Source organism: Apus apus, chromosome 2 (genome assembly GCF_020740795.1).
Source record: "Apus apus isolate bApuApu2 chromosome 2, bApuApu2.pri.cur, whole genome shotgun sequence".
Classification (NCBI taxonomy): Eukaryota; Metazoa; Chordata; class Aves; order Apodiformes; family Apodidae; genus Apus; species Apus apus.
In genome coordinates this window covers 104,345,295-104,362,134 of record NC_067283.1, presented here as the reverse complement: position 1 = coordinate 104,362,134, position 16,840 = coordinate 104,345,295, and the positions used below count along the sequence as shown (strand labels likewise).

General features: G+C 36.6%; 1 protein-coding gene across 7 annotated transcripts in view; it reads left to right on the top strand.

Moving 5' to 3' along the window:
- PTPRM (protein tyrosine phosphatase receptor type M) overlaps positions 1–16,840 on the top strand; it is a 469,539-nt gene that overhangs the window by 189,129 nt on the left and 263,570 nt on the right. For all 7 annotated transcript variants that reach the window (XM_051611050.1, XM_051611049.1, XM_051611048.1 and 4 more), the window contains exon 7: positions 1,989–2,282. In XM_051611050.1, the coding sequence (XP_051467010.1) occupies positions 1,989–2,282 (294 nt within the window). The remainder of the gene's footprint in view (positions 1–1,988; positions 2,283–16,840) is intronic.

Here is a 16,840-nt window from a genome sequence, read left to right as displayed (position 1 = left end):
AACAGCCTAATGATTTAAATTGATGCTAAATCATTTTGAGTCAAGTCAGAACTGTTTCCAGACATGCTATTGCTGTATGAAGCCATAGTTTATATACTTCAGGAACAATGGTTTAAATAAAACTGCAGTATGTGTCTAACCAAACAATGACATCAGTTTGCCATATATTGCTACTGACATGTAACCGTGTTTTCCCTAGAGATTTGAAAATGTAAACAATATTCTTCTCTTTATGTACTGGAATCTACCACAGTATATTAAGCTGGTTTTATGTCTATTCCAATCCATAATAATTAGTAGACATCTCTGGAGACATTCTGTATTGCTGCCCACTGCATCATGTTCTTCATGATAGTAATCCATTAGTTTTGTGAATATGAAAATAAATAATGCTGATGATGTCTGTGTTGGCTGGTTTGTGATGTCATATTTCAGCCATTACTAGCAGACTGAACAGACTGAAGCCTATGTATAAGTACGTAGAGCCACAGAATCATAGAATCATTAATGTTGGAAAAGACCTTCAAGATTATCAAGTCCAACTGTCAGCCCTACACCCTCATGACTGCTAAACCATCTCCTGAAGCATCACATCTAGCTAGAAACACTACCTGTATGAGGCACAACTAATCTTCAGTATACTTAGTGTTCCGTGAGTTGAGTTCTCTTTCTGTTAATGAAAAAAGATAGCATAACATAGGATAATTATGTTTTTTAAAATAGCAGTGTTACTATTTCAGGAAATACTGATTTCTAGAGTTCCTTTCTCCCTTGGGCTTCATTCTTTTATGTTCTTTGCTTTAATTCTGACTTTGAAGTCCTTGAAAAAGTGACTAATTTATATATTTAGCTGTTTGATTTTCTGCTTCTCAACACGTTGGGAAATGGTTGCCAGAAGCGGATAAATCTGAATTTACAGCTTAGTGAAGACAGATGTTCTACATTAATTTTTTTGTGTAGCCTTAAAAAAGTGGCAGTGTTTGCTGATAGATACATTAAGAATATTGGATCAAACAGAACCTTATTACAGCAGCCTGGTTTCATTCTACATGAATCTGTTTAATCAACTTGAAGGTGAATTTTGTGCAGATGTGATGCATGAAACAGCAGAGTAATTTCCTGGTTAATCAATAGGAAAAAATGAATTTACCTTTAAAAAGAGATGGTGTCTGCGAGTTGTTTCTGCAGCCTCATTTAAAATGAGGTGTCCATTATGTAATAAATACAAGGGGTTTTAAAATTTTGTTTTTAAAATCTTTAGAATGCAAACTATCAGGAGATCACACACATGCTTATTCTGTGAGAGGGAGTACTGCTTCTGTGTGTCAGAGCAAATAAGCCATTACATGGAATAGAGTCAGAGCTGTAGTAAAGACTCAGAAATTCCCCCAGGTCTCATTTAGAAGCTCTTTCTGTTTAACCAGGATATAGGACTTGGAAAAATACTGTAGTTATTTAGCTTACACAGAAGTCTGAAAATCTGAATGCTGAGTAGTACCGTCTGTGAGAATTAATGAATTAAAAAAACTGTTTTGTTTTCGTGCAGATTCAGTTTTGGCTATGTCTAAGAATAGACTACAATATAAATTTTTGCTTAAATAGGTTAGTTTTGAGTAAGATTTGTATTTACTTCCAGTAAAAATTGTGTTTTGATAAGAAAACCTGAGACAGTCTTTCTTTTTAAATTGGAAGGTAAAACTTGCCATGAAAGGTCTATTGAAGAGAATTCTAGTTGCACCTGGTTTGAGGTTACATGTTATAGAATGAAATCTTCATGTTAAAATCTCCAAATGCATAAGCAAATTGTTCACATATTGCAATTTATTGGAAAAAAGTTAATCTGTAGTGATAATTTCTTCATATCCATATTTTTTTCTGCAATCTTCAGCTCTAATGTAGTACCAAACCAACCATTTATTTGAGTGTTCCAGAAGCAGAAAAAATGCCAGTATAATAATTGCTGTTTTATGTAACTTACTGTATTTCAGAGCCACCAGTTCCCATTGCTCCACCTCAGCTGTCCTCAGTTGGTGCAACTTACCTGTGGATACAGTTGAATGCCAATTCCATCAATGGGGATGGACCCATTATTCAAAGGGAAGTTGAGTATCGAACTTCAAGTGGAAGCTGGTATGACATACAACCTGTGGACTCCACAAGCTATAAGATTGGGCACCTGGATCCTGACACAGAGTATGAAATCAGTGTATTACTTACAAGGCCAGGTGAAGGAGGAACTGGATCTCCCGGCCCAGCTCTCAAAACAAGAACAAAATGTGCTGGTGAGTACTCAAAAGTGTCTGGAAAGTTGTAAGCATCTTTCTAGGGCTGAAAATGGAAGTTACTTCACTAGCAGTTTTTACTGTCTACCCTAAACCAGCAGGCTGCAGGAGTCAAGACTGAATGCTTTTAAGTATAACTGTTGGCATTTGCCAGCTACGATGACCTTGAAAGCAACCTTCTATAGATGTAGTCATACCTCTGCGTGCCTTAAAGTGGTCAGTGTAGAGTGCTGTATAAATAAGCAAGTTTAACTTTCAGGTATGCACTGAGCTCTCCATTTCAGTACACCCCTCCATCCCTCTCTTGCCAGTATTAGTTTGCCTTTTTTTTTTTTTTTTGGCTAGTATCCCAAGCATGGCAAGAGTTTTATTTGTTTCAGATAAAGTTTCTGTTTTCTTTTTTTCAATGTTTTTTCAGGTATATCAAACTTGTAGATAAAATGGAAAGAGATCCTGTGTAACAGCGTGAGCATGCACTATTAAGGCTCGATTAGCAGATGATGTTTAGCAGAGAACTGCTTTCTTGAGTGACTGACAGCATGTCTTTTCATTAAATGAGATGTGTATAAGTCTTGGCTCCTGTTTTATATTCTATAATTAAGAGTGCTGACCTCTGAGTGTAAAAAGATACAAAGTAGACCTATTATACAAAAGCAGTTTTACAGTAATTTTCAAGAAGAGTGGCAGTGATATTAATTTGGGATTCAGCCACTCAGAAAATATTAGAGTATACTGAGACATTGACATTTTTTGGCCATTAGTATTTTCTCCCAGTATTTTGAGTCTTCTTTTTGCTGCTGTAAAGTTGGTGGAAGATTGGCAGAAGTGTACCTAGAGGAACTGGGACTAAACAAATGGTATTAACTTATTGATCCTAATCTTTTAAGATATGGCTTGGTGTTATTTGTCTTTTTAACAGGAAAAACTACATGCTTCAACAGAAAGAATAATGTATTTCCATTGCATATAGAAGTAAAGTTACTTTTGTATAGTCACCTGTCCACCTGTCAGTGGCTAAGTGGCATTTCAGTTGAACTGATTGGTGCGATGCCAAGCATAGAATGAAATAAAGTTGCTGTCAGAATCATAATGTTATGTTTTGAAGATGCAAGCTTATGCAAGTAATAACTCTTTGATAATTCTTTTGGGTTTTTTTCCCATCCTCTCATTACGGGAAAGAAGTATTTAATGAAAAAAAAAAAAAAAGGCAAAAAAAAAGCAGTACACAAGTTATAGTAGTTTTGTATTTCTTTACTAGACTAAGGTAACCAGCTTAGTCAAAAGTGAGGCATAAAATTAATTAGAGTTCCCTTCAGGAGGGTTTCTAGGTCACTATGCCTTTCATAATAATGTAAGATTATCTGTCTAGGCAAGGTAAGTATGTCTTTAATAGACAAATACTTAGGTATTTTAAACTTTAAACAGTTTTTCTCATAGTTTCATAATATGGTTACATGATGAGATAATGTAACACAGGGTGCTGTGCAAGTGAGCTTGTCAGTACTAAGGGGTTAGAGTGTGGTGGGTTGACTCCAGCCAGCAGCCAGGTACCCAAACAGCTGCTCACTCAGTCACTTCTGCTGTGGCACAGGAACAAAATAGAAGGAAGGCAAGAAGATTCGTGGACTGCGATGAAGACAGTTGAATAGGTGAAGCCAAAGCTGTGCTTACAAGCAAAGTGAAGTAAGAAATTAATTCACTTTTTCCCATTGGCAGACAGATGTTTAGCAACTTCTTGGGAAGCAGAGGCTTGGCATACACTGATGTGTTATGAACCTTCTTTTAGTCACAAATACAAAACAGTGCACCATACAGACTGCTATGAAGGAAATTAATTCCATCCCAGCCAGACCCAGTAGAGGGAGAAATCCAGAAATTTAGTTATATTTAAGAACATCATATGCTTTCTGGTCTTTTCAGTGGTACATACTCTTGAGTCTTAAAATACGCATTCAGTCTCATAAACCACTAAGTACTGGAAGTATTTTATTACCTGGTAACATCTTGTAATACATCCAAATTATTTGTGTTTTCATTAAAGTAAACAGTAACCATCTTAAATTAAAAGCAGAAGGTGATGGCTGACTGAAAAATTTAAATTGAATGATGATATTAAATCTGTCTCTACAAATTGGCTTTTTTATTGCAGAAGATACTGCTTTGAAGGGTGTAGTGGTTATTGGTTAACTGTTAGCAAGTGACATGCTAATAACTGGCCCAAGGGCTTAAAAAGAGATGCTGATAAACTAATGATGGTAAAATTAAGCTGGGTAGGAGTAAAATAATGCCAGTCTCCAAAGCATACCATAGAATTAATATAACAGGAGTCTTTAAGAGAAGAGTCATTGCACCTTTTTAATTACTGTGATAATTGTATGCTGCTTGCCTGTTTCCTAGGGGTTTAGTGAACCACTTGGAGACTTGAAGCGGTGAGCTAGACGTTCAATAATCTTAATAGTTCTCCAAAGCATTTGAAAGATGTTTTCATTTTAGCAAAATGAGATTTCAGAGGTTTGTAATTGACAAGTCCTATCTGTTACTTTAGTAAATAAAAACATCTATTATTAGAAAGCAAAGAAAAAAAATATCTCCAGACTTGGTTGAATCACCCTCAGTAGAGCAGTTACATACTTTCTAAAGGGCTTTGCTTCCTTTTGAAGAAATGTAATATAAATGTAAGTGCTCTTTCAGTGTAGTGCTCAGGAGGGCCAAGGAATTACATTTAGAGCTGGATTAGATTTAATCTAGAATGTTGAGTTAGGCTAGAAAGGTTGAGTCAGGTTAGAAAAATGAGGGGTTTATTGGATTTTGGCCATTGTGAACCACATTTTAGTCAGACTTGGAAAAAAGGGGTTTTCTTGTTTCAAGGCCTGAAATCAAGGCCTCCTCAGGTTGCCTGGCATTTGAATCACTGGTCGCTGTGCTCAAAGCTCCCTCACCCCACAGCTGTCTCATTTGGTGTTATGAGCCTAGAAGGGTGCTGCCATTTAAAATAAGAAGTGGGCAAGGGGAGACGGGAAGAAAATTAATCAGGAGATGTGTGATAGGACATTTCCATTATACGGTATATCTCAAATTCCTCTGATGCACATTTTCATGCTTATATAGTTGTAAAATAAGAATTGTAGAATAGTCACCCACAGTTAGAGTTATTTAGGGGCAGGATACCGGAGTCCTTCAGACTTCAGACACATTATCTGAGGAGTAAGACTGTTAGCTTGGTGTCAGGGTTGCCGTGCCAGCCACTGCTGTAGAGACCTCACTCCCCCAGCCATTGCTGGCAGCTAAATAGCTGCACAAATACTTCAACTAAAGAAACCACCTTGAATGTAAGCACAGAACCAAGAATGGCTCTAATATAAGAAGCCTGAGGATCTAAGAATCAATAGCTATTAAAAAAACCTTGTTTACCTGACTGAAGTAGGTTGGGAATCCTCTGCTGCCTGAAAGTCCAGAATTGAATAGTCTCTAAATCTGACCCAAAATGACTGAAAGTGTCTGTACTAAAACCTGAATAGGAATGTTGAAGGATTATTAAGGTAGACTATGTTTTTTAGTTTCCTCTTATCCATATTCATATTTCCATGGGTATAATTTCAGTTCTTTGAAACGTGTTTTGTCATTCATACACATTACAAGTTACAAATCTTGCTCTAGTATGTGTCCCTGCACTCTGGCACTGAGGCAGTGGCCCAGATAAAATAGTCTCCTGGAAAACCCCGAACTTATAAATGAGCTCCAGCAAATTTTTCTTGCTGTGGCCTCTCTGTTACGAAATGTTGTTTGTAAATAGTGTTGTTTCTTGAGTCTACTAGTGGATAGGTTCAGATTAAAAGCAGCTACTTTAAGGAGAAAAAGTAAAGTAAAATTTAAGGCCTACTAAGGAAAGAAATGGTCTTCTCATCATGTTTCTTTTTTCACTGTGAGATTTGCAGTTATTGTGGAAAATCAGCATATTTTCCTTTCTTGAACCAGAAAACTCTGGAATTTAAGAAAATAAAAAATTAATTAAAAGACTGCTGTGAAAGAAGTTTCTGATAGACTATCCCCAAATTACAGGGGTTTTTTAACAGTCAGAGCTCTACTTCTCAGTGCTAAGATACAGTTATTGCCCTGGAGTATTTGCAAAAACCAGTCACTGTCAATTTAACCAATAATTTTTCCAGGCAGAGAATTTGCACGTTCATCGTACAAGGAAGTAACAGAAATGTTTCAATTAACGCTGTTCATTTCGCTGTCTTTTCTACCCCATCAGCTGAGCTTGTCAGGAGTTACTCCTGGTACACCTAAGCTCTTGGATCACTGCTGCAGATTAGTTGTAAACTAACTGTTTCTCCTAGAAGGCTTGTTGCATTCTGGAAGAATGGAGCATAGGAACCCTTTAAATCCACACTCTTTAAGAGTATTCTTTTTAATTTTATTCCTTTTGCTCACTGCTTTGGCTTCAGCTGGGTAATTTTCCAAAGTGTCAAAATTGAATCTGCCATTCTCTGTCAGGTTGCTTTGGAACTTTTGACCTTTTTGTCTCAAGAGAAGAGGAGGGATCTTTGTGTTACTGGGAATTAAGTCCTTCCTTCTTGTTGCTGTGCCTTGGGGAACTGCCCATGAATAAGGTGTTTTTTTTCAAGCATATAACGAAGTCTTAACCATGCTCAGTTTTGTGCTTGTAAGAAAATACCACTTTGTCGTCAGACTGCAGATTCTTTCTTACAGCTGTTTTTTAGAAGTTGACAATTTTCTCAGAAGTTTGAAGCAAGGCTGTGCAGCTCTGTTGTATCAGAGCTAGGCCTCAGATCAGAGACAGTGGAACCCTGAGGACGAGGGTTGCAGATACTGCACTATCTTAATTTCCATGGGAAATCTCCATGGTATTTCTAAAGTTACAATTCCAAACCTGAAGCTGTAACAAATTTCAGTAGGAAGTTGCATTGAACTCCACAGTGAATGTACATTTCATGTATGGTTTTTCTGTGAAAGCAAGTTACAGTTTTAATAGAAATTGAAAATTAAGAATACCTACTGTATCATCCTTTCTTCTAATGTCTTTCTGATATATAATCATTCCCATGATTTGGGAATCATTCTGCTTTCACAGAATGGTAAACTTTAGTATTGGATTTTCTGCAGTGTAGCAGGTGAATCACAGCTTTTGGATGTGAAGAAGGAAAGCTATTTTAAGAGAATTCCAATCAAATAGTACCTAGTGGGATGTATGTCCATGTCTCTGTGTCAGTTGTCAGTTAGCTCTGATTAGGAAACAAAAAAAAAGCATTTTCATGGAAATGGCCCTACTGAAAATACAAATTAAGTTCAGCTGTGACTACTATATGACTATTTTTCCTTGGCATCCACTTGCCTGAAAGCAAGCTCCCAGTTTTTTCCTTCCTGAGCTGATTTCTCTAATGCTGTCCGCCTTCCTTTGTATTATTGGAGACCTTGGGTCAAGAAAAACCTAAATAATCCAAATTCGCGTTAAAAATCTCTTTCTATCCAGTTCTCCTCCTCTTAATCTCACAGTCTAAAATTCCCCTCTGGAAGTTCTTTAAGTCCATGAAAGCAAAGAAAAAAAACACAACACAACCAAAAAACCCTAAAGCCGTAAAGAGCAGCAAGTGCAGCTGCAACAAATGCCACTCCTGTCTTCAGGAAGAGCAAGAAGGAAGACCCAGGGAACTACAGGCCAGTCAGCCTCACCATAATCCCTGGGAAGGTGATGAAACAATTAATCTAGGAAAACATATCCCAGCACACAAAGGACAAAAATGTGATCAAGAGAAGTCAGCATGGATTCGCAAAAGGGAAATCATGCTTGATGTACCTGATAGCCTTGCCCTGATAAGCATGGACATGGAGATATGTCTGGACATGATACTGAGCAGTCCTGGTTGAGCCAGGGTAGTGTATGAGATGGTTGGACCAGATGGACCAGACCCTTCCTACCTCAACCATTCTGTGATTCTGAGTTTCTGTCAAACACTGGGAAGGGGTGCTGTCACCATGGTGTCTAATAAGTTCTCCTGGACTCCACTTTCACAAGCAGGGATATATCATGACATCTGTCCTTCCGTGAGGCTGTATGAACAGTGAGGTACAGAGGGATCAATAGAGTCTTTTGTAGTCAAAAAAGACTATTACAGACAAAAGTCTGAGTTTTACCACATTATTCTGGATGCCTCTTCAGATTTGTAATTGCCAATGGTAGGGAAAAATAAACATTTTCTTTTAGAAAATAAAGCGTTATCAGAGTATCTGCCTTTCCATCCCAAGTATGTCTTTTCTTTGCAGGGGATGTCGCAGGTTCATTCTCTGTATCTGAGAATCTTCAGCCTGTGCACACAAACACTTCCTAACATCAGCAACCAAACAACCTGGAGATACATAGAAATTACTGATCCTTGCAATTTTGTTTCTTCATCAATCCCTAAATACGTATTTTTAGTTCAGTTACAGCATCCAGAGGTCTCATTGGAGAAATGGAACATTTTCCCTCCCTGACCACCTGAAGGGGGCTGTACTTGCAGGAAGAGGACAGGAAGACTCCTCCCATGGGCTGAAGTGTGTAAGGAACATAGACACATTCTAGTGATGATAATGACACATAGTATGAAACCCAAGTGTCAGATTGGTTTGGTTTAAGGAGCTCCTCAGTACCATGAGGGGAAGTGTTTGAGATTCTTTCCTGACAATTACAGCTGGATTAATCCAGTGAGTGTTTGTAAAAAGAACTACCAGGTAGGACTATCTTTGGTCATGTGAAAAGCAGTCATATAAATGGAGACTTAGTTACTCACTTTATTAGATTTCCATTTCAAAACATTTGCAGAGGAAGAAATCAAGCTGCTCTTTAAGACAAATGAACCTTCACCATCTTAGAGCAAACCTGAGGGGCAAAATTATTAATTTCATATCTGCCAGGTAGAAGGAATGTGAAGAAAACATAATGACTCTTGAGAAAAAGTGGATAATATGTTTTCTCACATGACAGGTCTCCATCTCTAGATTTGTTGGTGTTTTTTAATAATTATAAGGATTAGCTAAAAATCACTCACTCTAAAAATTAGTTTACTAACTTTGCTTCAGGAGGAATTTCTTGGTACAGAGTGAAAAAACCCGGCAAGTTGGGAGTGTACTGGTTATAACAAAAGAGTGGTATGTGAGCATTTTGAACAGAAGTGGTAGATTAGGTATACTTGTGAAAAGTATTGATAGGGAGTTCCTTAGTATGATGCTCTTCTGCACAAATTGAACATGAACTGTTCCGTGGATGCATGGATCTCTTTTCATAAATATTATTATCATAGAAGCATAGAATGTCTTGGGTTGGAAGGGATCTCTAAAGGTCATCTAGTCCAACCCCCCTGAACAGGGACATCTCATATTGCAACAGATTGCTCAGAGCCCCATCAAACCTGACCTTGAATGTCTCCAGGGATGGGGCCCCCACCACCTCTCTTGGCAACTTGTTCCGGTGATCCACCACCCTTATATCAAAGAGCTTTTTCCTAATATCCAAGCTAAATCTACCCTTCTCCAGTCTGAAACCATTACCCGTTGTCCTGTTACTGCAGTTCTGTAGTCTTTTACTAAAAGTAATTAGAAGAAATACATAAAAGGTGCCTTCCCCGTGATGTGCCACAGATGCCTTGAATTTAGCCTTAACATTCTGCTGAGCATTTTATCTTCTCTTCTGACGGCAATTTTCAGTTCAGTTATTCCAGTTTTCACATCCATTTATGCCATACTGCCTTCCATTTAAAGGCAAACTTCACTTCATTATTAATCATTCTTATCCTTTGGCAAAAACATTAGCAGATGAGACAGGAAAGGATGGCTTTTCCTCTGAACTAGTCAGTGGAGGTCTTATCCAAAACCAAAGAAAAATCTTGTTTACATTTGAACTGGCCGAAGTATATTTACTTCTTCAATTTATGACTAAAATAATAACTAATTATGCATGCCTGAGAATATGTATGTGTTTATATACATACATACACACACACATCCCATCAATCCAGTTCTCTTTTTCCTATATATGTATTTATCGATGTATCACCTCTGTGAACAAAGGGGATTTAGTCTCTAAAGAACAAGTTTTGTAATTAAAAATAAATGGTTGAATGAACTTCTGAGCCATCTGTTTTAGGAGCCAGGAAAATAAGATGTCCCATAGGCAACGGAAGCCTGATTTCTGAAAAATTTGTCTACTAAATCTCACCACCTTATGATGGTAATCCCATTTTCCCTTGTGACAGACATGCAAGGCAAGAGGCATCACCCAATTAACCAGGAATCTGCTGTCAAATGGGGTATTTGATGTTAGACTTCTGCTTGTCTGCACGGAGCCTCCTGAATGAGGACACTAGTTTGGCTCTCTCTCATCTTCCTGAATTAAATTCTGGCAGGATTGTGTCAAATTCGTTTAAAATTGAAACACAAATTATTTGGATGAAATTTGTCAATGGCTTTAAATGGTATTTAAATAGGGAAACAGATGAACAGACAGGCATGCTCCTCTGTTTTATTATTTTAAGGCTCATCCTTTTGTTTGAGACAGACCCTGTGCTAACTTGCTGAGTAGATTTGGTCAGCTGTAAAAACACATAACCACACAATTCTATTGGTGCATCTGTGAAGCATGAAACATCCAGGAATTATGTAGAAACACTGATATACTTAAGTTTGGAATCTTTTACGTTTGTTTGTTTTTAATTACTTGTAAAATGTAAAACCAAAGGATGGAAAGATGAATGGTACATTAATTCTACCTCACTTCAAAGGAAAACAACACCACTCAGGTGCTTCTGATTTTTAGTGCTTGGGAGGTATTTTGGCTTTGCAAGGCTACTTATTTTACAAATGTATAGTTGTTGCATGCAGAGCCCAGTCCAACATTCTGAGAAGTTCCCAGTAAAAAGAGCTAGTTCTGTGATTTCTGACTTTTCTGTTACTACTTTTTGCCATAAAGTACAATTAAAACTTTGTGGCCTAGACTATAGACTAGATGTCTAGTTTTAGACCTGAAATCAGGGCAGGTACTAATGAAGAAATATTCTGACTTTGGAGGAAAAATAAATACCTCTCTATTCCAAGTGCTACATCACTGCAGCTCTGTAAACAGGTACTGCTGTCCTACAGTCCAAGGATCTTTCCTGGTCAGCAAGTGTGCATCATGTTTCTATATACAACTACAGAAAAATAAAACTGAGACAGTTTAAAGAGTGCTAGACTTCACTTTCTTTACATTTAGGAGATTTTGTTTGGTAATCCATCTAATTACAGTTAGGCAGGGAAGGGCATCTGTGTGGAACAGATATTCTTCAAGACTCTTACAGACAACAAACATTGGAGGGAAGAAACCTGCTCTAAACTCTTTTTTGTTACTCTGTACCTGCATTGCTAGATGGATTCTGGCCCAAAGAAAATAAAACACTTGACTATGAACATATAACTGTGCTTATTCTTTCAGTTAAGCTCATCCAATTCCTGATAAGGAACAAAAAAAGTTTTTCTTTTGGGAAAGAGAGAGTTCAGTTTTATCCAATAATTCTGAGTCATAACTTTCAAAAAGCTCTCTGAAGGTGTTTGGATCCAGAAATGTTGCAGTAGAAAATGATGTTTACAGTGAACTGTTATCTTTTAGTATTGTATTTCTGGGAAAATGCATCTAAAGCAAAAAGGCAATAGTATGTGTTTACTCTTGACACACAGAAGTGTCTTTTCATTTCTAAAATTTATGTTCTTCAGAAACAAAAATCTGTCAGTTGCTCTTTGTTTTGACTGCTTCTGCAGATGTTTTGTTTGCAATTATCTTAAAAAAACCCACAAAAATATTCAATAATTTCCTTAATTACTGTTGTACAGCATTGAATTTGAGAGGATGACCTGATGTGTAACTGGCATGTTCGGCCAAGTAAAGGAAAAAAATAACTTTTAATGACCTGAGAATAATTATAGATGACTTTGGAATGACAACTGGCAAAAAAATGTACTATAATTAAATTTCCATTTTAAAAGTTTTATCTTTTTTGTCTGACATGTAAGGCTAGATTGTGAAGAGTATTCATTTATAAAAGAAAGAATTAGAGAGCTATAATTTATAATTCAGGATAATCAATGAAAGCATTCCTTTTGTCAAGAAATCTTTCACTGGCAAATAGCATTGCATTGTTAGTTGTTTTAAAAAGAAACTAAAAGTTCTTTCATTGTTTATTTCACTTACTGTAAAAAGAGGTGAAAAATTCTGGTAGTTGAATCAAGTCTTTTAATAATTCCGAGTAATAATATGCAGATAGGTAGGGCTTCTCAGTCTGTTTCTATTAACACTAAATTTGTCTCCATCTCTGTGAACAGCCTTTGATGTAAGTAGGATCTGTATAGGGCCATCTTATAAAAGTTCTGTTTCATCTTGAACAGAGTTTTTTCTAATATAAGAAGCAATAGCATATTTTGATTTTCAAACTTTCCAGTTATTGACTGAGATGGACCTTCTGCTTTCTCATACTGAGGTATCAAAGAAAGTGAATAAAAACATTACAAGACTGCCCTGTTCATTTCTACACAATATTTCAAAGGGAGCCCCAGCAAAGATTTAACTTTTTAAATTTTTTGGTGCTGCATTTTCAAAGGCAACTGCAAAGCTCAAGTAACAGATGGGTGATGCTTCTTCCATACGCTCATTTGAGCTTTGTATTAACACAAGTATTTTATGTGCTTTTGTTATCTCTATTAATTAGGCACAAGTCTACTAACTGTATATGGATTCCTCTTACTAGACTATTTGTTCGTTATTTTAACAAAGTGAATATGCCATTAATCTCAAAATATGGTTCTTACATAAACAGAAAAGTTGGACTCTTGGCTAAGTAAAAATGTCTTTCATCTTATCTATGAGTCTGTTAAAACAACGACTCTATTTCTGCTGTGTTAATGTCACAGAATAGTTTGGCATAAATGTTCCAAAGCTAATTTATTGTATTCTTTATTACAGTGACACAATCTCTGCTAAGCAGTTAACATACAATATTGTACTGAATCCCTAAAACAACTGACTTGAAAATAGGTTCTTTTCATAAAGATAATTTTAAGAGACAGTCTACTAAAATTTAAAATTATCGTTTACTTGTGTGTACTACCACTTTACTGTTTTTTACTGTCTTTTGAATTATAGACCATTGCTTATGAAAGCAGTCAGTGTTAATATCTTCACTTCTGTCAGAATAGTATGGTTCTGCATTCATTTTTACGCCCTACAGTAGCTGCTTCCTGGACATTACTGTGAGTTGCTGAGGCCAGTTTGGATGTCTCTTTCTTTTCATTCAGACCACAGGCTTTAATCTCTGAAAACTGATTTTATGACTTGATTGTTAAAGCTGTACGATTTGCAATTCGATAACATCTTAAGGTTTTGTTCTGCATTTGGAGCTTTATAGGTATGCAGTTCTCCAGTGGATCAGATTAGAGATTTTTCCTTCAAAGGACAAGGTTTGAGCTGCTTCTGTTATTGATAAGTTTAAGTGGCTTGGCCCTGGATGTCTTCTCTAACAATTGTAGCCTAATATCAGTTGGTTTGACAAGTTGAAATGCTGAACTGTCAGGGCAACACAGAATTCTGCCTTTGCAGTGTCTTCAAGATGGATGCAGAGGGAAAATACAGCTCTCAGACAATTCTGTGAACATGAGCCCATCACAGATCTGCATAAACATTTAATTATTTCTTTGTAGGGGATAGCTTATCATCTTGATTGAAAATTGGCACATCTAGTACACCTGAGCAACTGATTGGAGCAAATCCTTATGGAGTTCTTAGATCACACATAAATAGTGATTTATTTATTTCTCACTGTTACAACTCATAAATCTAGGTTTATTTTTATGAGCACAGGTACCCAATTTCTTTTTTTTGAGTTTCAAGGTTATTTCTGGTCCTAAAGGGATGGTGGAGCTACTAAATGATGGGGGAAAACACATAAAATTGGATAAACTAATTTTAAACTCATTCTAGGAAAAAGTTGAACTATGTTTGCTAAAATTTTCCAGCATGATGAAAGAGGAAAAGTAGTCATTTCAGACTAAATTGTTAGTATTTGGCAAAGTTAGACACACAGTAAGAGACTGATAAATAAAAGTATGTGACAACTATGGCCACTGGTATCTGTAGGCATATACTTGCTTGTGCTGTTTCTCATGCAAAACACCAAATTTAAGGTTATTAAATGAATTCAGAAGATATGTAGTGGCTTTAACATGCAGTGGCTTATGCCTGGCTGAAATAAAATACATAGAATATTCAAATCATTCAAGTAGTAGTAAATATCTTTGGGTTTATTCAGTATGAAATGTTAAAGAATATATGCTGCTCAGATTTATATGTATTTTAAAGACGATTAAAGGGATGTCATTTGTCTTGGATAGTATAAAATTGACCGTGAATTCAAATAAGAATCTTATCATGCTATAGTAGAAGCACAGGGCACATGACGTAGAATCATATTAAATTTTGCCTATTTTCAGTTTTGTGTTTCCATGGATTGCAAAAAGTACAATTTTTCATTGTTTGGGAGAGGGAAAAAATGGTTCAACTGTGTTGCAGTGATGTTAGATGTTGAGATTATGACTGAAATCATGTTTCCTAGTGAAAAACAGAAGCTGAAATGCACTGCAACTTAAGATTCCTCTAGAATGAGGGACCCTGCAGGAAGACACATAAGTTGTCATGGGTCAGTAAGCCTTTCCCTGCTCAGAGCTTAAGACTTGCAAAAACCAGCAGTCTTTAACAGCTCTCTCCTAACTCTTCAGACAGAGAAACAAAAAGAGTGAAGAGCAGAACAGCTTTTTAGGGAGATGGATGAGCAGAAGTGAGTGTGGAAACAGTCTCCTATTGAGGACCAAAGAAAGGAAGGAGTTAGCTCTTTTGAGATGGAATCTTCCTAGATGAGGAACAGGAGACCCTTTTAGCAAAAGTTAAACTTTTGCTTTGGCTGAACCTCATTAATCCAGTCCAAAATGGGCTGGCATTTTTTGCTAATGTCCAGCATTTTCTTTAGTTTATATCTATAGACAAAGCCTATATCCTTCTTCTCATTAACTTTCCCATTTTGTTCATCATGTTTGACACCAGTTTTGGTAATATTTAATATATAAGCCACATTACACAATAGGTTATGTAGGTGTAATCATAGAATCATAGAGTGGTTAAGGTTGGAAGGGACCTTAAAGATCATCAGGTTCCAACCTCGCTGCTATAAGCAGGGACACCTCACCCTAGACCAGGCTGCACAAAGCCTCATCCAACCTGGCCTTAAACACCTCCCGGGATGGGCCTTCCACAATCTCCCAGGGAAACCTATTCCAGTGCCTTACTACTGTCATGGTGAAGAATTTCTTCCTGATGTCTAACCTAAATCTCCCCTCTTTCAGTTTAAAACCATTACCCCTTGTCCTATCACTGCCTTCTCTGGTGAAAAGCCCCTCCCCTGCACAGTTCATAAAGCAATAATTCAAATAACATTTAATTTATTTTTTTATTTTAACTACTAATGGCCTACTGCTGAAAAAGAAATTTTGAGGCAAGTTTTTGGTAGTTGCCAAGAGTAATAAGAGAAGCAAGGATACAAGGTACTATTAAGTAATATGATTTTGCTGTAAAATTCTATTGCCATCATGCTGTTATTTCAAGTAATTTTATTTTGAGGAAAGAAAATAGAAGCCAGGAAGAGTAGACTAATTTTTGCCTTCTTTGATCAAATTTGCAAAGGTTTTGTAAATATATTTGTAGTAAACTTTCTGCTGACTTTGCCCCAGAATTGCTAGGAGTAGTTTGAGGAAATGCTGTGGTTCCTACTATAGAAATAATAAATCTTACTCCCATAGACTTATTTTCTAACATTCAGCAGAAGTATGTGTTGCTAATTGAGAATTAACTCCAGCTTGTACATATGCTATCAGGAACTGTGCTTGTGCTGCTCAGTGTGTATTGTTGGTAACTTCTGTAGTCAACATGGACAGACTTTTCCAAGAGGCTGAAATAGAGCAGGATCCAAAAAGAGCAATCTTATTAATATTTTAATTTATTTTTTTATATTAATCTTTTAAATTGTATCATCTTTCTCCCAATACTAAAATGCTCCTAGGGATACTGCTCTCCTGCATCTTTGTAAATACCCACAGGTCTCTTTGAGGATCAAGATTAAACATTCCAGGATGAAGATAAGATTTGCTGATCCTATAGAATATGTAAAGATCTGCCTGGGCTATTGGTGCAGTGATAATGTCCATTTACAAAGGACTAAAATAAGTTATTTTCCTAAAATAAGGTCAGAAACACCTTGTTTAGAGCCTCACTTCTAGGCTATTGTTGATGAAGTTCTGTGTTATAATGTGAAATACAGCTTTGACTTTCTGAATCTGAGCAGTGTGTTCTTACTCTGAAAAGAGAAGACAAATGTCTTCTTAATCTTCCTGATTCTGTCCATTCATTTTTAGATAGACCGTTGCCAAGGTTAGCATATAACACACTGACTCTGCTCTCTTGCAATGGCTGTTTCAAGGGTGATACTATT